We start from the raw sequence: 23,630 nt of genomic DNA, 5'->3' as shown, positions 1-23,630 counted from the left end.
AGCTAGCAGGGGAGAAAAAATTCAAAATTAAGACTTCAATCCTGTTTCCAAAAACGTTGGGACACTGTGCAAAATGTAAAACAGAACGCAATGATGTGCAAATCATTTAAAATTTAACAGAAAATAGTACAAAGACAACATACAATACATTTTATTGTTTTGATCTATAAATATGTATATCCATTTTGAATTTGATGCCAGTAACATACATACATACATACATCATCTAAACCGCTTATCCTTCTGGGTCGCGGTGGGTTGCTGGAGCCTATCCCAGCTGTCATTGGGCGGAAGGCAGGATACACCCTGGACAGGTCGCCAGTCCATCGCAGGGTTGATGCCAGTAACACATTTCAAAAAAGTTGGGACAAAGCATTATGGACAACAAAATTTTCACAACTGATTTCTAGCAAAGGTGGCATCCTGTGACCATGTCATGTTTAAAGTCACTGAGCTGCCAGTGTTTGTCTGTGGAGATTACATGGCTATGTGCTTGATTGTATACACCTGTTAGCAACCTGGGTTTGGCTGAAATTCCTGAAGAGTAATTAGGAGGGGTGTCCACATACTTTTGGCCATATAGTGTAACTTCAGCCTGAATGAGTGGAGCTAAACTGCTGTGGGCTAAATAGGCAGATACATGTTGATGTGTTGGTTTTTCCATATTACATCAGTCTCTTTCCACAATACAGGCCCTTTAATAGACAAGTGAACGTGTGGCAATGTTCACAGATTTGTGTGGTAGTTACAAACTCTGTCCAAGAGAGGGCACTGTCTGCTTTTTTCAGTTCCAGCTCTTCATTTCATCATAATTTTCATTGATAAGCTACAGTTCTTCACAATTCACCACTTATCTGTGTAATCCCCCCACCCCTGTTATATTATTCATAGGTTTTTCCTGGCACTTCTTCATCACTTTTATGACTCCTTTGTCTTGTAGAGTGTATTTGATAGCATTTCATCACTTCTTTATCATTGTATTGGTGTGAGGTCAAATGTGGGGCCCCAACTGTTCTAATTTCTCTTTTAAAGCTGATCACGAAGCAAACAAGGCAAAACAGGATGCATCTCAGTAAGAGGAAAAGAAACTATATTCTATGCAGAGTCAAAAGGCTTAAGAAATAAGCTAAAAAGAGGAACAGTCACTTCACAGGCCTAGTGAAACCTTAACGGGTGAGTGAGACAGGCTGGAGGAAGTGACAGCAGAGTCACAAGCTGTGGGGGAGAGAGAGAGAGAGAGAGAGAGAGAGAGAGAGCGAGAGAGAGAGAAAGTGAGAGAGAGAGAGAGACAGTGGCAGAGACTAAGGGCGTAGTCTGCTAAACGTGATTGTTGAGTACCACAAACAAGGTAAGAAAGACAAAAAGAGAGTGTCGGAAGGGCGGGAGAAGTTATGGTATTTGTGAGTGTGTGTATGTGTGGTTGGTTAAAGTCATGTGGAGGATAAAACTAGGGTCTGGCCTCGACTTCAGCCTCATGGATGGGGCCTGCTCTCGTGGTCCTTGTTTAAAGTTGGCTCATGTAACCGAACTGGTAGGTCAGAGGGCCTCTAATGAGGCTGGTATAAAATCCTTGAATACAGACTTGATTTTGACTTGATTTTTGACTTGATTTTTGCTAACAGCTCCAAATCGTAGAAGAATGTGAATATGTTTCATGTGGGGGCAGCAGAGGTGGGAAAAAGTACGTCACAGAGTGAAAAGTGTGTTTCTTTCTCTGGGCAATGTAATTGAGTAAAAGTACAAGTGTTCAATTTCAATTATAATCAAGTAAAGTACAAATAATACTTCTTAACAGTAACAAAGTATTTTCCACCCCTGGTGGAACCCAGTTAAACAGGCTTCCCTCAAAACATCTGAAAGGGCTTGATGCATGATGTCAGGTGGAAATAATCAAATAATTGTGCTTTGTTACTGTAGTATATTAAGTGTTGTTTTGGAAGATTCATATGTGCTGAAGTTGATTATTTGTACTAAGAGAAAAAACATACAGTTGTATGCAAGGGTTTGAACACCCCCAATCAAATTACATGTTTTGTTGATTTTATGTGCTAAAAAAAGTAAACAAAAGCTCTACAGGAACACACTTAAATATTGAATTCTTTCTGCAAAATTTAGTACACAAAGTTGGAAAAAAAACAAAATAAAAATGTAATACATAAAAAACAATATATAAAATATAAAATGTGCCATAACCTTTGCACAGGCCACATTTTAGCTTTTAAATTTTTTCCAGTAATTATGTATTAAAATGTGCAGAAGTGTGTTCTCTGTAGAAGATATGCTAACTTATTTTCACTTAGCAAATCAACAGAACACATAATTTAACTACGGTCGCCCCAAACTTTAGCAGACAACTGTACTTAAAAGTGTTCACAACTATGATCATGCATACTTTCACTGGAAGCTGCACTATGTAAGATTTGTTTGTCAGAAATGAAAGATGGAGCATTACTGAGTCAGAAGGAAAGATAGTGTGTGTGAGCTGCTGTGAGAGTTTTTCGGACCATATCATACATACATGTTACCGTTACACAGAGAGACTCAAAAAGAGGCTCCGGCTCAATGTTCAGGTCTCAAATGCAAAATCAGCATTGCACTGATGAATAGTAGATAATACACTTACATCCTTGGGAGACACATCCTTCACCAAGTTTTGACTGAATTCTCTTTGAATGCTGTTTTAATGCACTCGCAATCATCAGATTCAACTGCTTAGGTAAGGGGTTTGAAGCACAACCAATGTCACATAATGTTCTTCTGCACATTGCATGCAATTACACGTTTCCACCAGAGGGGTCTCCAAATCCCCAAATCTTACATAGTGCAGCTTTAAATACAGTTTATCTGTACTTCTCTACCTTTGCATGCTAGGGTGGGCGATGATGCAAAAATAATAAATAAATGAATAAATAATAAAAATAAATAAATAAGTAAACAATAAAATTAGGATACTTGAAGACAGAACTTCATAGTAAATCCAGCATCTATCACTATTGGAACTGAAGACTGTACAGCTCTATTCTTTTTCTTTTGGGATTTTTTTGGTCTAAAATAAAATGCTAAATTCCCAAAATCAGAGGTGTGACCAATCACATAGCAGAACAGACGTTGTCACTAACGAGTGAAATGAAACACAAAAAGGAAAAACTGAATTTGAATGGCTAAAATGTATCTGAGTAAAAAGTAGTTTCATTTACTCAGTAATATACTTGAGTAGATGTAAAAGTCTTATGATTTGAAAACACTCAGGAGAGCAATATTTTACTGAAGTACATATACTTAAATGTAAGTAATTACTACCCACTTCTGCACACCAGCAACACCACATTTCTTAAAAATGCTCTCAAAAACTATAAATACAGTAATTTTTATCCAAAGCACTCCACTAAATTAGTTAAATAGGACTAATTATGTTCTTTTTGTAATGAAATGCAGGTGGTCAGTGTTCTTTAACTATTCATGATATTCACAATACACCAGAGATGGGTAATAATTAGGTACCTTGACTCAGGTACATGTACTTAATCCTATAAAATCCCAGGCTTATTACATACTAAAGCTTATTATTCAGTAACTACAGGTACTTTAATGCGAACTGGCTGAGCTGTTCTTAGGTTATAGAAGTGTGTAATAAAACTTTGGGGATTTGTGATTTGTCACCACCTCTGGCGGGCCCTGGCCGTTTAGGGCGTTAATTATTATTATTTTTTTTGTGTGTGTTTTTTAATTAAATTATGTTTTAGTGGTGAACTGCTTTGTGATTGGTCACACCTCTGTCTCTGGAGCTTTAGCATTTTATATTAGTCCAAAAGGACCCCAAACAAGAACAGAAGAATAGCCAAGTCTTCAGTTCCTGTGCTGAAGGTGGGAAGATACTTTTGTGGGATGGTACTTTTACCTGTAGTTGTGTCATTATTTCACCCAAGTATCAATACTTTTATTTGAGTATTGATTTAGGCTATTTTACCCACCTCTGTGATATTCTCAGGAAAGCATATCGTAATGTAATTTATCACAATATAATGATACAATGTCATCATATTGCCCAGCCCTACTAACAGATTGCATGACATGATGATGAAGCAGAAAGATTCACAGCAAGCAGAACTTTGTCCCAATGTTGACCTCCTTATCTAATTCAGTGCATCACTCAAAAAATGAAATTGCTCTGAGTCAGTTGTGTTGTTTCAGTGAAATTCAGTGAGTTGTCATCTAATGTTGTTAAGTAAAACTCCACATCTTTCCCATTGGCTCCTGGCATCATCTATTTGCATATTGTTTTACTTGTTTACTCTCTGTCTTCATGTTGTCTCCCCCCTGCCTCAATTCCACTGTGTGTGCATCTTGCTTACAGGCCTCAGTTAACTGTCTAGTCATGTTGTTGTTGGCTGTAAGTGCAAGTGGCCAGTAACCTACTGCTGAGCATAATTCTACAGCAGCTCAGTAGCACAGTAATAACTTAAAACTATGAACCTTATGTTAACTTTAACCTTAACCTTAACAGGAAAGTGACCATTTGTTATAGTCAAATATGTATATTAGACTTAAAATCTTTTAAAAAGTGAAACAAGTGAAAGTCACTGTTCTCTGCCTTCTTTCTTTCTGTGTGGTTGTGTGTGTTCTTGTTCCACAGCATGGCAGTGTGGGACCTGTCCGTCAGTGTAGAGGAACTGGGAGCAGAGGCTCCGCCTCTCAAAATCAGTGTCACCTCTGACCTCCACATCGGAGGCGTCATCCTCAAAGTTGTGGAAAAAACACGTGAGACTCAAATAGCTTGTCCAAAGACTTGCAGACACACGTTTAACTATTCAAAAGCTCAATGTTTTTATCATGGTAAATGGCACTAGTCACCAATTTTCCAGAGAAGCAGCAACATTAATGTACAGTTGTATACAAAAGTTTGGGCACCCCTGGTCAAAGTACATGTCTAAGTGAAACAGAGGACACAATTCTGCACATTTTAATGCACAATTACTGTTATTTGCTGAATTTAACATGTTGAAATAATAAAAAATAAGAATTTAATAAGTTTCATACTATATATTTTTATATTTTCATTGTTTATTTCACAGTGCGAGACTATATACTGAAGATCAGTTTGTAAATCAAATTAAATCATAACTATATCAAATATTATATATTTGTATTATTAGATATTAATATTAGATATTAAATCATAATAAAACTGTTTATTAATGTATTACTGTGTATTAATGTATGTCTGCTTGTTTAATGAGCTACAAAATGTCAGAATGAATATCAAAATTGCAACTGACAGTGATAATTGCAACTTCTACGAGTTAACATAGATGGAAAGCAGTTTCAGAGAGTTTCCCCATTAGTGGCCCAGTGCACATTCAAAGTTTACTTATTTTTACGTCAATCACTATGATATTTTCGGTGTGGGTTCTGAAACAAATTTATTTTTACTGACCGCAGTCTTTTAGACCAGTATGTGCATAATGAACATGAATAGCACACATGAGCTGGTATTTTTTAAAACCCATTGCAGTGGGGGTCACTTGGGGCCAGTTCTCAGAACTCGGGTTAAGGATGTTCAAAAAAGGATATATATCATATATATTTCTGCAATTTTTAGGGCACAATTTCTATTTATTTGCTGGGTTTTATGCATTGGAATATTGTGCTATAACTTTTGCACAGGCCACGTTTTACATATTCCAATATGTTCAGTTCAGCAAATAAACAATAACTGTGCATTAAAATGTGCAGAATTTAACTTATTTCACTTAAAAATCAACAAACATGAAATTTGATCAAGGACACCCAAACTTCTGCTTTGAGTGACTCTATGCCTTATTTATGTTTATTTTATTAAAATAAACATACATTGTATCCAACATTCTATTTTGTCACTAACGAAACAATAATGATAGCAATAGCTACTTTAAAGCATAACTCAAAAGCGCTAGCCAGTTTTGAACAGCTGTACACACATAAAATCATAATAATAGTTTTCATTAATACACAAAAAAGTTTACTTAATTGTATAAAATATGTGTTTTAGTAGTGACAATTCTTAATGTTACACACTGATTTTCAAGCTTCGGGACACACTAAAAAAAATGGGATCTAACTGCGCACCATGTGATCATGAGGGACAGGGATGCAGCCTCTCTTCCTGCTCTAAAATACAGGGGTGTGGCTAAAATAAAGCTCTGCCCATGGAATAAGATTCTGTATGTTTCGGTAGTAAAATGAAAATGTGGGCCGCATTTTTATTTAAAAATTAAACACATAATAAATCCAAATATTCTAAAGTTTTTCAAAAAAAAAAAGTAAGAATTATTTTCACAAAACTGAGACTATTAATGAGGATTTTAAACATATTTAGCTTATTACTATCTCAATTAATGCACTGGGTTTAAATAAATCATAACATAAACAAGGTCTGAATACTTTGTTACTTTTATTTATTTATTTATTTTACTGTGGAATCACAGTTTGAAGTGTAGAATGGTATATGTTTTCTTTCTGCAAAAGAACACTATACACAGAACAGTAATGAGTGAGAAATGATTAATTTCAAATTACACCTTACCTGTTAGAGCCAGAGATATCCATGACTTTAGTAACATGTTCTCTGTTGTGCTGCAGAGATTAAGAAGGACTGGTCTGATCACGCTTTGTGGTGGGAGCAGAAACAGCAGTGGCTGCTGAAGCCAGCGTGGACGCTGGATAAATGTGGAATCCACGCTGACGCCCGCCTCTGCCTCACGCCCCAGCACAAGCCCCTACAGCTGGTCATGCCCAATGGAGTCACCCTCAGACTCCGCGCCTGCTTCTCCAGCCCCGTGTTCCGCACTGTCATGGGCATCTGCAAGCTCCTTAGTGAGTACAGCCCTGTTTTACCTGCAGGGATACTGTCGTTTAGGTGACTGCTGACCATTCAAACCTGAAATAAATGGAAAACCAATTTAGCTTTTATTCAACTGTTTTTGATGTCAGAAATTCCATTTGAACATGTAAAAATGTTATTAGTAATCTATTTAAATTATTTTTTTCTAGTGGACATTTGAAAGTTTCATAATCAAACTCTTCAGTTCTTACACGTAAGACAAGAATGTTTTCCCTTTTACATTTAGGAACTCTTTTATATGTACAGCTGAATGCAAAGATTTGAACACCCCTGGTCAAATGACATGTTGAAAATAAGTTAACACATCCTTTACAACACGTGTCAGACTCCAGGCTCCACTGCAGACTTCAGCACACTGCCTCATTAAACACACCTGATTCAACTCATCAGCTCATTAGCAAGGTCTTCATGAACTGAATTCAGAGTGTTAGATGAGGGTAAGCGTTAATCTCCGCAGCACTTTGGCCTGGAAGGTCCCCAGTTTGACATACCTGCTCTACAGGCAGCCAACTTACAACAACTTAATTTGACCAAGGGTGGCCAAACCTTTGCAATCAACTGCATTTATTATATGTAAGTATGCATTTTGAACAGTTAGGAAACCGATCTAGTGAAAGTTAGCACAAATGTAAAATGCAATTTCTACAAGTAAAACTAGTTTCTCACATTAAAATGAATTGAAAAAGCCATATTTTTATAGTGAGAAGTGTAATCTTGCAAATATGCTAATGCTCTCCTACTAGGAGAAGTGGAATTTTGGCATGTTTGAAGCCAATTTTTTATGTCACATCTCAATTTTTTATTAGTATTAGTAACACATTGTTAAAATATTTCTGATATTAATAAAAAGCAAGAATAGCATGCCATACTATACCTGTAGTGTTTACATGTTTGGCAAGTAATTATTGAGGAGTGAACTTTAATAGTAGTAATAGAAGCCTTATTTGAATCATTTAAATGTTATGAAACCACTTCAATTGACATGGTAGTAGACTGTGTTGTTATTGTCATTGAGTGTTGGGCCTCTCGCATAGCACATATATATACGCCAAGGCATTTCAATACTGGCTATCTTTGGTAATTTAGGGAAACTACACATATTTTATCCCATTCATATCCCATTAAGAACTAGCAAGTCATATTTCTCACAAAATACATTACAGAACCTTCCGTGGTGGAAAAAAAAACCATGAATAGTATCTAAGCATGTGTGAGAGTTAAGTAAGAGTGATAGGGAAATCCTACAGATCAGGTGTAAAACACAACACATTTTCCACAACACAAAACTGACTGGATGCAATTGATCAGTATTGTATGCTCTAGGTACAATACCTGGAATATGCAGGTTTGGTCATTTCCCAAGTCTAAAATGCCTATAACACAGTTAAAGGAATGGTTCGGTGAAAAATCAAACATATACCGTTTTCAACTTAATCCAGATGTAGTCAATCTGCCAAGAAATGTTTGGTGTCTAAATTTTGCTTCTTTAGTTTAGCCCTGGAGGTATGACTCTAACATGGCTAGCACCCAACTTAAGTCAATAGTCACCCGATTCTTTTCCATAAATACATCCCCAAAACTTTTCCCACACCTGCTCAAGCTGTATGCAGGTCTGTATTAAGGTCACACAGACTTGTCAGTGTCATTTAGGACACAGTATGATTTACTTTTAACTATAAAAACTATACAAAACCTAACCATGTAGCTGAATGCTGAGAGCACCCACTGTAGATGAAAGGTATAGATGAAACCTTGGGGTAAGTGTAAAACTATAAATTAGATTTTTCACCAAATCATTCCATACCTCACCAGATTTAGTAGGTGCCTTAAAGCTGGGAAATGATCAAAATGTGCTGGACTTCAGCCCAGCAGGACAGGAATGGAAGTGTATAGCATACAATACTTCATCACTTGCATTCAGTCAAGTCTACTGAAGCATTCTGTGTCATGGGAAATTCAGACCTTTACCCCTGATCTGTAGGAATGTTCCAGTTCTTATCAAACATGTATAAACTTGTAAAGATTATTGGGAAAATCCCATTATTGCAGTTTTTGGCGATTGTTAATTTGCTGTTGGAGTTTTTAGATTTGCCTGCCCAGCGCACGTGACATTTCTCAGTTTTTTCTTCTTCCCCCTGATGACTCTATCACTCAGATATCCGTCACCCAGAAGAGCTATCGCTTCTCAGGCCTGCTGAAGAGAAGAAGAAGAAAAAGCAAAAGGATGATGAGCAGGAGGTGTTTGATATCACTTCTGCGCCACTACCAACAGGTACATTTCCTTTTTCAGAACAGAAAGCATGGTAAACATAACTGCACTCATCATCCACTCAATTAGAAACCACTAGCTCCACTTTTAGACACTGTTGATGCATGATTTGTGTTAGCCTTCCCTCCCTTAATCAGTAATTAGTGACTGCAGAACTGGTCTTGGCTGGGTATTTTTGGATGGCCACCCTTGACTTGTGATGAAAAGTTCAACAGTGCTCAATATGCCACTGTTCATGCCTGTAATAGAAGTAGAAAGGTGGATGATGGAAACCTGTAGAATTTTGCATAAATTACCTGAAACATATTGAGCACAGTAATAATTACAAACTTGCAAAATCTGAGGCCCCATGCTAAGGATAGAAGAAAAAAAATGGTTTAATATCACAGTATTTTTAGGTTTAAAAATATCGGCACACTGAGGCCCAAGTTTGTTATTTGAATGTTGTTTGTCTACTTTACAAATAAACACAGTGCTGTGCAAAAGTCAAAGACCTTTTTACTTCCTTTTTGAATTTCCAGTCAAAACTGCCTTTTAGTGTAAGTTAATTCTGTTTTCTTCTTTTTTTCTGACACTAAAAATAAATAACTTGTACTTCATGGCCGCTTTGACTGGAAATTTTGCACAGTATTGTATACAAGGCTAAAATTTTTTGAATGTTGATTTGAGTATTTTGCAGTCTGTCTTGCTTCAGTAAAAAAGATTGAATTATATGAAGTACAAACTTCAGAGAAAGTTTTCATAGGATGGAATAATTTGCATAAATTGCAGTGAAATGCAATGTGTCGTATAGCAATACACATCATTTCACAAGCCTTTTTAAACATCGAGTAGAACCTTGCCTGAGCGTGTGCATATTTAAATTGTCCCAAGCGCTGTGCTTTATGTGATCTTGCAGCTTGCTTTCCACTCTGATCATCATTTGAATATCAGACACCCATGAAGTTATGAAATTTATAGCACATCTACATACTTTCGCACAATATGCAAGATGCATATTGTTGTGTTGTTTGCATAGTTTTCATGGTGTGATGTAATGTAAGTGCTCCATTTGGGAGACTTTTTCTGTTTTGTATGAGGGCCATTTAGCCGCTAGCTATTTTACTTAGCAAAACCTTTTGGTAGCCTGTTTAAATGGGCAGCACAGAAAAGTCAACACACTGGGCTAAATTATGCAGGCTATATTGGCAGGTAAAGCTCAAAACAATCAAAATCTCAAACAATATCTACAGTCAGAGTGTACTATGCTGTGGTTAGCATCATTATGGTTAGTGTACTGGATGTCTCCTAGAACTACACCAAAAAATTTTTAATTTAATTAATGCAATGTGTCAAGTGGCTGTGTTTGAATAAAATGTATACAGTATGCTACATCAGCACAATTGCTGAATTTCAGTTTACTTCATTTGGCCAGAACAGCACTGATGTAACACATTTTTTTTCATGTGCAGCCAGTTCACACATTTGGGCTATATTAATTTGAAGCACCATTTTTTCCAGTGCAGCAGGGAAGCAGAAGGTTTAAGCACATATGTTGTGCATATCAGTAAAAAGCGTGTGTGTGCTTTTTTGGTTTCCTTGGTATTTGTTTTTGAGCCTGTAACCAGTGGTCCAGAAACTGACCAGTGATAAATGAGGTAGAAGGGGCCTGATAAATTGAGCATGCTGGCAGGTGGGCTATAGTATGTAATTGTACACCTATATGTGATGGAACTTTATATGTCCTGAAGTATTTAAACACCCATTGCATTCAGTTGTGCACACACAGCTCATATAATCTCTATAGAAAAGCATTGCCAGTAGAACGGGATGCTCTGTAGTAGCCACAGTCTAAGGTCTGAAATGATGGGGCTCACTTACTTATTCGTATTGTGTTAATATTATTTGTATTTATTCTAATATTAGAGTTTTTACTGAGCAAATATACACACAAAAGCCCTATTAAATTGTTTTTTGATATAATTTTTGCAGGTGCCTAAAAGTTTTGCACAGTACTGTATACTTACATTTAGTGTGATGTTGTTAAAAAAACTCTAGAATTGCAGATTGGAGATTTGGAGATTTATTAAGTCATGTGACAGTATTACACTTCATATGTAAGGGGTGTGATTGACTTAGCTGTGCGTTTTGTAACTACAGGTTCCATCGTCAAGCTGGCCAATGGCATGCCTGCATTCTTCGCCGAGTCTCCTCAGATGGAGAATGTATACAAGATGCTGTCAGTCAGCCAGCCAGCCCCACCTCCGGAGACCATCGCTAAGATGTACCGGCCCACCACTAAGGTGGACAAGGCACAAGTTAACGGCAGGTTGGTGAAAAAAAAAGTGTGTAAAATTGTATGATTGAAAGATGCTTACAAGACCAAAAGTGTTACAGTATTTTCTAAAGTGATACCCTGAGTTTTACTTGTTTAACTGTGCACATCATCACTACACACTCTCAACACAGCTCTGTCTTTCAGTTTGTTTACAGCCATGTGGAAAAGTTTAAGCACCCTGGTCAAATGACATGTTTTGTTGATTTTCTAAGTGAAAATAGCTTAATAAATCCTCTACAGAGAGCACACTTTTTCTGCAAATTTGAGTGCACAATTTCTTTTTATTCAATGAGTTTAAGATTCTGGATAATCGGCCACCTTTTTTTCTTAGAATGTTAAATTTAGCAAAAAGAGTAACTGTGCATGTATATAGAAGTGTACTTATTGTGTACTTTTTTCACTCAGAAAATCAACAAAACGTCATTTGATCGAGGTGCCTGAACTTTTGCATACAACTGTACATTTAACAATAATTGTGTTGATATATTTTGATGATACATTTTATTCATGTGGAATTGATGAACACATTTGAATCAAGTCAATTCAGTGCATCACATTTTTTGTTATTCCCATTATTTTAATATTTTATTATTTCTGTTCATTTGTTCATTCACCCATTCATTCATTTTATGTCAGCTGATTCAAATAATTAATCACGATTACTCACATTCTTTTGTAGTTAGTTGCAATCAATCACATTTGTATTATTTGCTCAAATCTGTATCTGATGGGACCGACACTTTCTTTCAAAAATGAATGGTACACGTTATGGTGTGTTGACATACCGGAGCAGAGTAAATGCAGCGTCAGAGAAAGACTAAGGCAAAAAATGGTCAGATCCATAGCTTTTGCATCATTTACTGGCACTAACTTCAGGTTAACGCTGAATGATGGTGCACAAAGTAAAAAAAAAGGAATTCTGGTCTGAACGTTTTTATTAAGATTGCCTGGCTACAAATCGGATATGTGTCTGATCTAGGACCACATATGAAAGTGGGTCAGGTCGGATTGGAAGAGATCAGATTTGTGTGTCCACACAGCTCTAAAAAAACAGATGTTTTCACATTAGAGCACAAATCAGATTTGTGTCACTTCAGCCTGAACATAGCCTTTTACAAGCCCCATTGCTCGATTCAGATTTTTGGCTCAGATCTGATCTAACTGGATGGTTCACTTTTGCGTAGGTAAGTGAATCGAATCTGTTATTAATGTAAATGAAGCAATAACATCACATAAATGAACCACATTTGTAATGAACAACAAACAAACCAGCAGAACAGTCCTTCATTGTAAAGACAATATGCTCTGAACCGCTCACTGCTGTTCATTATTGTGACAAAGGCGAAAAAGGGTCAGATGCTTTTGCCCCATTTAATGGTACTAACTTCAGATTTGTGCCACTTCAGTCTACTAATGTGAATGCAGCTTTAACTTCAGGTTAGGTGCTGCTGCCATGTGAACGCTGAACGATGGTGCATGCGCAATGAAAAAAAAAAGAATGAATTCCGATCTGATCGTTCTAAAGTCGTATGGGCACGAATCAGATATATATCTGATCTAGGGCCGAAAAGACAACATAAACATGACAACATACAGGATGATACAAGATCTGTGCTCATTTTGCTCGGATGGCTTTCTGACTAGCTTTTTTCCATGTCACTGTTTTCCATTAGCATTTTGCTGAGTGTCTTGTACAGTTGGCTTATATCATGCATTATTAATGCATTGTGCACTCACACTGTTTTGTCTGTCCTCAGGTGGCTCGACTCTTCTCGTTCTCTTCTGCAGCAGGGATTGAAGGAAAATGATAAACTATTTTTGCGCTATAAATACTACAGCTTCCATGACCTTGCGCCTCAGGTGAGTTGACAAAGAAAGCCTACCACATTTTCATGTAGTATGAGCAGATTGCTCATGCAGTGCCTTCCTACTAGGGGTGTGTATCTCCCTCTTTGGTTTAAGATATGCTACAAAAATTATACAGTACAAGAGGAATTCCACTGATTTTTCAGGATCTCTAGATAAATAAACTGTTTAGATGCACTTTACAAAACGTATTGGCTATTAGTTGCTTTACTTTCACCATAATTTACTGTACTATACTGTACCTTTATAGCCTGCATCACAAAATCAATGTGATATAGCTGCATTCTGCTGTATACCTCCTGTATTTTTACAGAACAACTGTAAAAGTAATGCAGCTCAGTAGCCAGTGATTTACTGTAACTTTACATATGATAAAAATGACTTTTATTATCGAACCTATAAATATGTTAATATTCTCAAACATTAAATAAAATAAAAATAGCGAAGTTTTAAGATATAAAATTCGAAAGCAATATCAACAAGCATATTTAGTCACATCTTGCACTGTATATGCACAGAATATCTCAAGTAAGCATTTTTTGAAATGCAAATAGACATTTTACAGACACTTTAAATGTGCTTATTATTTGCACACATTTGACACTTTTGTATCATTTGAAAACCCACAAATGGCAAAATAATAAATCTTTTGTCAATAACTGTTCCAGCTTTAAAAAAACACAAAATGTTTAAAAGTTTTTAAAACACCAAAATCTGAATTGCCAATATAAAATACTTATTTTTTTATTAAAATGATGAATACAATATTGTGAAATCCTGGCAATAATTAACAGTGTGTAAACAAAGTCATTCAGAGTGGTTTGATATGAAATTGATTTCTATGATTTCTTTACCGTGGTGGTGATTGGAACTAGTGGTCGCCATTTTATGTCCTATCCAAAATGATCAGTGAACCTACATGTGTTTTCCGAGTTTTTATATGTAATGTTGATAATAGCAATTTTTAGTCTATGTGCTAGGACAAAATATCCAATGTATCATAAAACAAAAACTCAGGCATCAGGCAGTGTGTATATGCAGGGCACTGAAAGGCTCAGGATCCGTGTTTTATCATTATCAACATAATGTTAGTGTAGACTTTTAAATCAATGCAGCTGTATCAAAGGCTGTTGATCTGCTTTTTTATCACCACAGCTCAGATGATTGGGTGTAGTTGTAGAGAAGCACAGTGATTAATTCTCTCTTCAGCTTTCCTTTAGAGCTCTGATCCTGTAATGTTTATGTTTCTGAACGTACAGTTCGATGCTGTGCGTCTGACTCAGCTGTATGAGCAGGCCAAATGGGCCATTCTGCTGGAGGAGATTGACTGCACAGAGGAGGAGATGATGCTCTTCGCTGCCCTCCAGGTAAACACAGTGCTGTGCAAAAGTCCTGCCAAGAAAATTGTTTAAAACCATTTATCTGGGCAGTATGTACAGGTTTGCATTTAAAATAACATGATGTAACATTAGAACAAATACAAATTAGCATAATATAGTAACTAATGAGAGCATCGCGTTGGAGTGAAGTTAATAATATGTTGTGAGATAATTTAGCTTCTCCAGACCAGACCAGACTTTGTATAGATTTGTTTAGGGGGAGTGATTGATACATTTTAAACCTTCTGTTTCACTGTTTACATACTCATAATCCTGTGTTTAAATAAGTGGGATTTTTAATGGAATGGGTTCTTTCAGTTCCACAAAAAGTACAAATGATGTAACTGTATGAAGTATTTGGGAAGGGATATTGTTCCTTGTGCTGCAGGATCATGGCATGAAGGGATGGGTGTGTTTAATCTAACACATAATTATTCTCTAAGCTTAACATTTTGCATGTGTGTGTAACCATCCAGTACCACATAGGAAAGGTTTCCACGACGGAGCAGCTGGTGGCATCTTGTCCAGCCATGGATGATCTGGACTCTGCCTTGCAATGCCTGGAGGTCAAGATGGAGGCAGAGACGAGTGCAGATGAGATGTTGGTGCGTATGAACAAATGTCCAGTATGTTTTTTGATGAATCCGTGAATAAACGTTCCAAAAAAGAAATGTTTTAATATATGGAGCATTCTACTGAATTACTTTACAAACAGTGGTTTCAAATAAAAAAAAATATATATTTATTTAGACCTTAGATAAAGTATAAAAGGTATTTAGAACTTAGATACTTGTAAGGATTATGTTAGGATCTATTCAAACTCAAGGCATTAATTGAGATAATAAGCTAAATATACAAAATGTGTCTGTCCCAAACCCTAACCCCTAAATTTCAACTTGTGAGAACAATACTTATATTTTTTGTCATTTTTATGTATATTTTAAAATCCTTTTGATTTTTTTAAGTGAAAAATTTATCATTTAAGAAATAGACTTATCATTAGTTTAATTTTTAAATACAAAAACCTTTAAATAAAAAAAATGCTGTCCCATGTTTTCATGTCAGTACCAAAATACAGAGTTCTAGTCTAGAGGCAGAGCCTAATTTTAGTCACACTCCTGTATTTTAGAGCAGGAAGTGAGACTGCATCCCTGTCCCTCATGGCCACATGGTGAGCAGTTAGATCCCATTGTTTCGAAGTAAATGTGTCCCAAAATCTGAAAATCAGTTTGTAACATTAAAGAATTGTTACTAAACACATACTTCAGTAAGCTTTTTTGTGTTTAATTAAAAATATTATGATTTGATTTTATGTGTTTTCAAAGCTGTGGTTGCTAGTCATGTATTGTCTAGTGTTTTTGAGTTCTGCTCAAAATGATCTAAAGTTATAACTACAAACATTTGGTAAAGTTTCTATAGTGTTATGATTGTTTTGGTTGTGACAGAGTGGAATGTTTAGACACTTGTTTTAATAAAATAAACATAATTTAGGTATAGGGTCACTCAGTGATCAAGCTAAATGACAAAGTCTCAGTCTATTAAAAGTCTGAAATGGGTTTTGAACTCTGACTTTAAACCAATTCAGTAGAATGATCCATACACGTGGGTTTGGTCTCCTCTCATTGTTTAGCTTCAGCAGCTTAGGTCCAACAATGTGTTTAAACTAATGCCGCTGTGTGGAGGCTGCACTTTAGTCTGGCTAGCTCAAACTGTGAGTTATGTACACGCTTCAAAATAGTGCCATCACACCAACAGAGTGATAAAAATAATATTAGTGTGAGTTCTGTAACTTATACACACAACTTAGCAACAGAACAAACACTTTAGAAAAAAATAATAATAGACAAACAGTCTTTCAATCTTAGATAATATCTGTCAGATAGCTGTCAAAACTCACAGATGAGATTGCAATGGGAAAGCAAGAAAGTAACCAAAAGCATGTGCTACATGAACATGTTTAACTACATAAGAATTTGAGTTTTACTCTGTTACATTTCAAAGTAAAATGTCCTACTTTTAGATCTGAGCCTAATGAACTCTAGTGGTAAATGCAGTAAAATGGTTACACTAAGCATGCAGGTGTTTGAGACAAAAAGTGGGTCGATTTTGTCTTTGAGTCATGTTCACATTTTGTTTCAGGAAACAATGACAGCGCCAGAGCTGCATGACTATCTGAAGATTTTCAGGTAAGATACAGACAAGTACAGGCAAAAGTACACATACACACACACAGTGGATTAAACTCGTAGCAGTGTATTAAATGATATTTATATCTCTTCAGGCCAAAGAAACAGACGCTTAAGAAATATAAGCAGTTCTGGTTCACCTTCAAGGACACGTCCATTTCCTACTATAAGAGTAAAGAAGAAAGCTGCAAGGAGCCAATACAGCAGATGAACCTCAAAGGTCTGTTTATCATTGATTTGGGTGTTAAAGGCTGCTGTCGAAAGAAAGACAAGTATCTCCAAAATGGTAGCTTTACAAGAGAGGGCCAAAACGTTCTTCACTCTCAGCTGTACGTTAATGTACAGAGATTTTACTCAAAGCAATATTGAAGCATTTCTGTTGCTCCATGGATCATGAAATTTTCACACAATGTAAAGGACAACTTCTGAGTCTGAATTATGCAGGAAACTAAATGCTGCAAAAAACTGAGATAATTGTTTTTTTAGACAGCGATGAAAAGGGCATTCTGGCCTAAATCTAGTTTCGTTTAATATGTTGTTTGTCGTGTTGTGCAGTATTCTGTAGCGCAGCGCTGTTTTTCTCAGCCCCATCGATTTTACATTTCTGTTTAATGTTTTTGTTCACCAGTGTTCTCTCACTACAATACCCAGCATGCATTTCACAACTGTGTAATACAACCATTGTAGTACAATCCCTGTGCTGTCAACAAGTTTTGACTGCTAGCTGCTGATCTATAGGCTAATAAATGCAACCAAGCAAGCTAATTCAGTCGCTGAAGAAAATATTAAAGAGAACAGCAATTCTATCTTTGATCAGCACAAACTGGAAGTCAGAGACAAAAGTTTTACCCTTTGAGCCAGAGAGAAGATGGTAAACTCTAGATAGCCATCTAGATTGAGATCTGATGAGTTATTTATGTGTTTGTGTAATCCACTTTCTCCACTGTAGTGATGATTTGAAGACAGTTAGTAGTTGTATGCAAAAGTTAGGTCACCCCAGTCAAATTACACTTGCTGCTTTTCTAAGTGACAACAAATACACATCCTCCACAGACAACACACTTCTGCATGTTTAATGCACAATAACAGTTTATTTGCTGAATCTAATATAGTAATAAGGCATAAAATGTGGCCTGTTCAGAAGTTATGTCACATTTTAATATTTATATTAATTTTTTTCTAATATGTTAAACCCCACAAATTAATAGATATTGTCCACAAAAATTTGCAAAATGCCAAATTTGATCAGTGTAGATGACGTGTTAACTAATTTAGAAAATCATGAACAAATGATCAGTAAACAAAACATGTCATTTGACAGGGTTCAAACTTTTGCATACAACTGTTGTTAGATGAGGGTATACACAAATTTCTGCAGTGCTTTGGCCTGGAAGGTCCCTAGTTTGACCCTAGTTTGTATGTATGTTTCATTTTTCATTAACTCAAGGTACATACAGTAGGCTACATAGTACTACAGTAGTACTACATAGTACATAGTAGGGGTGTCACGATAAGAAAGTTAATGTTCTTTTTTTAAAGGGAGGCGGGTCATGAGACGATACACACTGTGAATTAAATACAGTAAGATTTAACATTATAAAATGTGTGATACCCAGAATTGTTTCTGTGGTTCTATTTCACATAATATATGATATTCTTAAAAATTGTAACCATAAATGTGAAAACACTTTGCTCACAGAACTGGAAAAGACTGGAAAAGAAGTTTTGTTGGCCTACATTGGAGGAAGCTAAAGTTAGCTTCTCATCGCCAGCTTCCAATTTTTTGTTTCACCTTAAATGATGCAGCAGTTACAGTCTGGCAGGAAAATTCAAATGGCTAATGTTACCTTGGATGGTTGATTAACCAAGATGTTTGAAATGGTGAGCAGAGAGATAAAGGTTGAGCCTGAACAAGTGAAGTGAACTATTGTCCTTGCTTATTTGAACATGACACCGACAAGCCACGTTCTTCATGTTGCAACAGCATGGCTGTGTAATCAGAGTGCCTGCAGTCCAGACCTGTCTCTCACTGAAAAAGCAGGGTGCATTATTAGGTACAAAATACAACACAGAAGTAACATTTTAGAATACTTTTCTGTAACTAAATTGGTCGTATTAAAAAGCAGTAATTCCAGATGTTTGAATGGGAGTATATATGCACAGTACACACTCAAATACAGGCCCAATGAACATGCCTTCATAAGAACTGTGCTCACACACACTCTGTCAGAGGACATTTGAACCTGGACTCATCAAACACACACACACACACACGCTAATACTGCTTCTTTTTCAGGCTGCGAGGTGGCTCCTGATGTGAGCGTGGCTGCCCAGAAGTTTTGTATCAGGCTGCTGATTCCTGAACCTGAGGGCATGAATGAGGTCTATCTGCGCTGTGACAATGTGAGTGCCATTCATGATCTCTGTTCAGGTTTTATTACAAATAATTCAAGCTCACTGATCAGTAGTACTGCACAACTCATAAATCACTAAACATGCGCTTGTTAAAAGGTAATAGATTAATAATGATTACAGGGAACTAATATAGCCAACTTAAGTGAAGCTTATAGAGAAGCCATGCAGAAGAAAGACAGTATTATAGTGCAGAGCGACTGGGATGGTCTACAAGACAAAATTCCAGAGCAATGTGCTGAGAAAATAATATAACAAATTTATGACAATTAACCACAACAAAGTATTAGCATTATTTACATTTTTACTGAATTTTACTAGAACAGTTGAAAGTATTTTTTCATTTCTCTTTAGCACAAATTTTGTTCCTGTTTCTAATCTCTGTTTATAGCGGCGCTAATGTGAAGAATCTTTGTGAAAAGCTTAGTTTTTCCACATGGTCTGATGACCAGAGTTTACATATACAGAAGCTGATGAGCAAAAAAAAGAAAAATAGAAGGACTAAGCTAGCAGGGTAGTGCTCTGACCCACGCAGCCAGGCTTTATTAGTAAATAATCAGCTTGTTTTTGGTTGGGATATAATGGAATACCAGTGTCAAGAAAAAAAACTAATAATGAAATGAAATATCTGTATTCAGTTCACGTTATATTTTGAAAAGCAGTATTCGGAACACAGTTATGTTTTTAATTGTTTATATGAATACTTTTAGAAAAAAAAGTTACGGTCTTTAAAATGAACACCATCAGTTCTTGTTTATTATTTATTTTAAAGTCAATGCACAGCATTTAGAAAACATGCTTTTTAGACAGACTCTAAGAGGAACTCAGCATATGACTTCTATACAAACACTGAAGTTCCTGCTAAAGCCTGAATGGACTGATAAATCAACATGATGTGCCAGTGATTAATATCAGCGTTATATTGATGAAGATGTGATGACAACAGTAGATCATTCACTTACATCCTCAGAAGACACGTCTTTCACCAAGTTTTGATCTTCTTTAAATACTCTTTCAATGCACTTGCAATCATCAGATTCATCTACTTGGGGAAGGGGACCAAAGCAAAGCCAACAGAACAAAAAGTTTGCAAAGGCTATTGAATGGACCAGCTGAAGGACAATTAGCTCTTGCAGATGCTTTGCCGTGATGCTACTCTGAATTAAATAATAATTAATTTTAAAAAATGTCCATTGACTAAAGTAGGCTGTTTACAGTTAAAGCTCTTGTATGCCTGGTATGAAGGGCTCCTTTTTGCTTTTCTCTTTCTGTGCAGGAGCAGCAGTACAGCAAATGGATGGCTGCATGCCGTTTAGCCTCCAAGGGAAAGACACTGGCTGACGCCTCTTTCCCCAGCGAGGTCCAGAGTATTCAGTCCTTCTTAGCAATGCAGAGGACCACGCCGGGCAGTAAGGCAGTCCAGAGTGATGACAGCATCAACACACACAGCCTCGTCTCTCCTCGCTACCAGAAGAAGTACAAGCCCAAACAGGTAGCATCCAATGCCCGTGGCAACATTCACTTCTGAGAAAGTTGCTTCAGTTGATTTCATTCAGACATTTTAGTTAAATGGGAATTCCACGGATTATAGCAACTTTATGTATAATTCAATTGCTGAGATGTAAGCAACGTCATTCAGAGTGGACTGATGTGAAACGGTGCCTTGTAGATAAACTTAACAGCCAGTATCTCTTTCCAGTGGTGGGGACAAAAACCAGGGGTTTCAAAGTCTACATAGCAAAAATAGTTATTTTATTTACTATCCATATCCAGCAGTGACCCTACACACATCCTCTGCATTTTTACATGTAATGTCAATGATGGTAAAATAGCAGTAAAACTGATTTAAAAAATAAAACAAAGGAAAATAACATTTTAGGCCAACAGATTAATGTGAAACAAAGTCTAAGGCATCAGGCATCTGCTTCCTATCACCACCGCTGTGAACAATTCTGACTTGTTAAGTTTCTCTAGAATGACTAATTTCATTTAACCATTCTGAATGACTTTGTTTACATCTCAACTATTTAATTACACTGAAATTGTGGAAAATTCGTAGATTCCCCTTCTAAGACATCTGTTTTGTTGAATTTGTAGGTATACCCATTGTAAATGTCTCTACCCCCTTTTTCTTGTTCAGCTGACCCCTCGCATTCTGGAGGCCTATCAGAATGTGGCACAGCTTTCTCTAACAGATGCCCTCCTGAAGTTCCTGCAGATATGGCAAGCTCTGCCTGACTTTGGAATTTCCTATTTTGTGGTCAGGTAAGCTCATAAGCTTATGTTGCCCATACTAGTGTTCCACCAAATTGTGGAATATTCTTTACTGCTATCTAAGCCCAATTGCCAGCCAAAGTTTCAACCCATAAATGAGAGGTTAGGCATTTTCAGCCTCTGTACCTTTTGGGCGGTGAATGGGAGTAAATCTGATAAGAATTTGATATTTACCATCACTTTAATTTGCCTCTTGGTCCATGTGAGCAGGTTTAAAGGTTGCCGTAAAGACGAGGTGATGGGCATTGCCAACAACCGCCTGATCCGCATTGACCTGACTGTGGAGGAAGTTGTGAAGACGTGGAGGTACAACACGATGAGACAGTGGAACGTCAACTGGGACATTAAACAGGTGTGCTGCATGTGCTTGACTGAACATCAGTTTTTTCATTCTATATAACTGGAAGCTTCATCAAAAAACTACATACAGAAAGCTGTCTTTCTCCTGTTTTCTCTTTCTCCATGTTGGCAATACTGTTCTTTCTCTGAAGTAAACCTCTGTGGTTGACAATGTCCTGTTTATTCATTTCTGCCTTGGGTTTCAGGTCGCCATTGAGTTTAATGGTAACGTGAACATCGCCTTCAGCTGCGTGACAGCGGACTGTAAGATCGTGCATGAGTACATCGGCGGCTACATCTTCATGTCCACCCGGAACCGTGAGCAAAACGATACACTGAATGAGGAGCTCTTCCACAAACTGACAGGAGGCCACGATGCTATCTGAGAGAACTTACACCCCGAAGTGGAGAAAGACTAGAGAGACTCCTGTCCTGAAAATGGTCCAAACATCCCCATGAAGAAGTTTATGATCCTGAATCTCCAAGAGACAATCCACATTTAAGACAATTTGCTTATAACTGCCAAAAAATGACAAGAGCTAATGAACCCGTACCATGGAGAATCTAATGGATTTTCCTCTCTTCTTTGAAATGAAAATTTAATATAGTATGTAAAAAACTGCTAGTTTAAAAATGTACCATTCACTTCCCAATCCATACTGTCCATATGTGGAAATGAAGCTACAAAAACAGCCCCTTTTAAATTCACTGTGTACTTGTGTCACAAGTACATATTCTGGTCAAGTTATAAGGTGTTTCAGCCCAGACTGCTGTTTGAATACAGAGCATCCAGTCAGAGCAGAGGTCATTTATGTGTATCAGTCTTACAGACAACATCTCGTTTATTTCTAAGGGATAAAAAGAGGTTTGAAAATAGTTGTGCAAAAATGAATTATGACCGTTCTTGATGTATAAACCCAAGCAAATGTCATTATTATATGACTGTAGTATACAGGGCCTTTTTAAGAGTATGCATGCTAACACTGCTTAAGAGGAACAGTACACTTGCTGTATCCAAAAGGTTGACGTTTTGTGTGACCCGTACAATGGAACACTATTGATTATCTATTTTGGATAGTCATGAGTTTTGTGGAGTAATGTGGACTATAGAGTATCAGCTACATTGTCACTTTTTTGGCAGCGATCTTGAAAGTGTTGTCAGCATGCAATTGTGAATAAAACCAGGAAGTGCTGGGTTAAGAGTCAGTGTTAAATTGCTCTGTGTGACTAAGAGAAGGATTGCAATAAACTGCACCTGCGTTTTGGTTAAAACGATTTGTCATTGGCTAAGAGACAAGCATGTTCTCATCTAATCTCAAGATCTATCCACAAACTTAGAATGAACAACAATGAACAGTGGGGTACTCCAAGGTTTACTCATCTGCAGAGTAAGATGTAAGGCACCACTCACATTAATAAATCAAGCAACGAGTCCAAATACAGGTCTTTAAAATTAAGATAGGCTTAAATATTTGTCCTGTAGATGTTTCAGTGGATTCTTAAAGTGATCAGCCTGCAGCATGAAGCTGCATTACTGTGAACAGAAGTATGTTGTGGTCGCATTAGGTTTTGTACAGGAAACCACAGTGCTCAGCAGTACATCCAGGTGCAATAAACAGACTGCGCCTCCGTGTGTGCAGTGTGTGCACAACCACACACTGCACAATGTTATTTACATTCATAACTTCTAAGTCCTTAGGTGAACTCA

At 36.8% G+C, this 23,630-nt stretch overlaps 1 protein-coding gene across 2 annotated transcripts; it reads left to right on the top strand.

Annotated features, from left to right (window-relative positions):
• Nucleotides 1–1,207: 1,207 nt before the first annotated feature.
• im:7154036 (fermitin family homolog 3) lies at nucleotides 1,208–23,122 on the top strand. 2 transcript variants are annotated; one of them, XM_036579983.1, is made up of 15 exons: nucleotides 1,208–1,348; nucleotides 4,634–4,758; nucleotides 6,619–6,852; nucleotides 9,036–9,152; nucleotides 11,289–11,457; nucleotides 13,224–13,326; nucleotides 14,592–14,699; nucleotides 15,188–15,316; nucleotides 16,851–16,897; nucleotides 16,993–17,117; nucleotides 19,194–19,300; nucleotides 20,586–20,801; nucleotides 21,450–21,574; nucleotides 21,794–21,935; nucleotides 22,129–23,122. In XM_036579983.1, exons 2-15 carry the CDS (start codon nucleotides 4,635–4,637, stop codon nucleotides 22,306–22,308), a joined length of 1,926 nt encoding a protein of 641 aa, XP_036435876.1. In that variant the 5' UTR covers nucleotides 1,208–1,348; nucleotide 4,634; the 3' UTR covers nucleotides 22,309–23,122. The 2 variants fall into 2 exon arrangements, with proteins under 2 accessions (XP_036435876.1, XP_036435877.1); XM_036579984.1 differs by lacking the exon at nucleotides 1,208–1,348 and adding an exon at nucleotides 1,358–1,531.
• The last annotated feature ends 508 nt before the right edge of the window (nucleotides 23,123–23,630 follow it).

This window comes from Colossoma macropomum, unplaced genomic scaffold (genome assembly GCF_904425465.1).
Source record: "Colossoma macropomum unplaced genomic scaffold, Colossoma_macropomum, whole genome shotgun sequence".
Lineage (NCBI taxonomy): Eukaryota > Metazoa > Chordata > Actinopteri > Characiformes > Serrasalmidae > Colossoma > Colossoma macropomum.
This window is presented reverse-complemented; position numbering and strand designations above follow the sequence as displayed.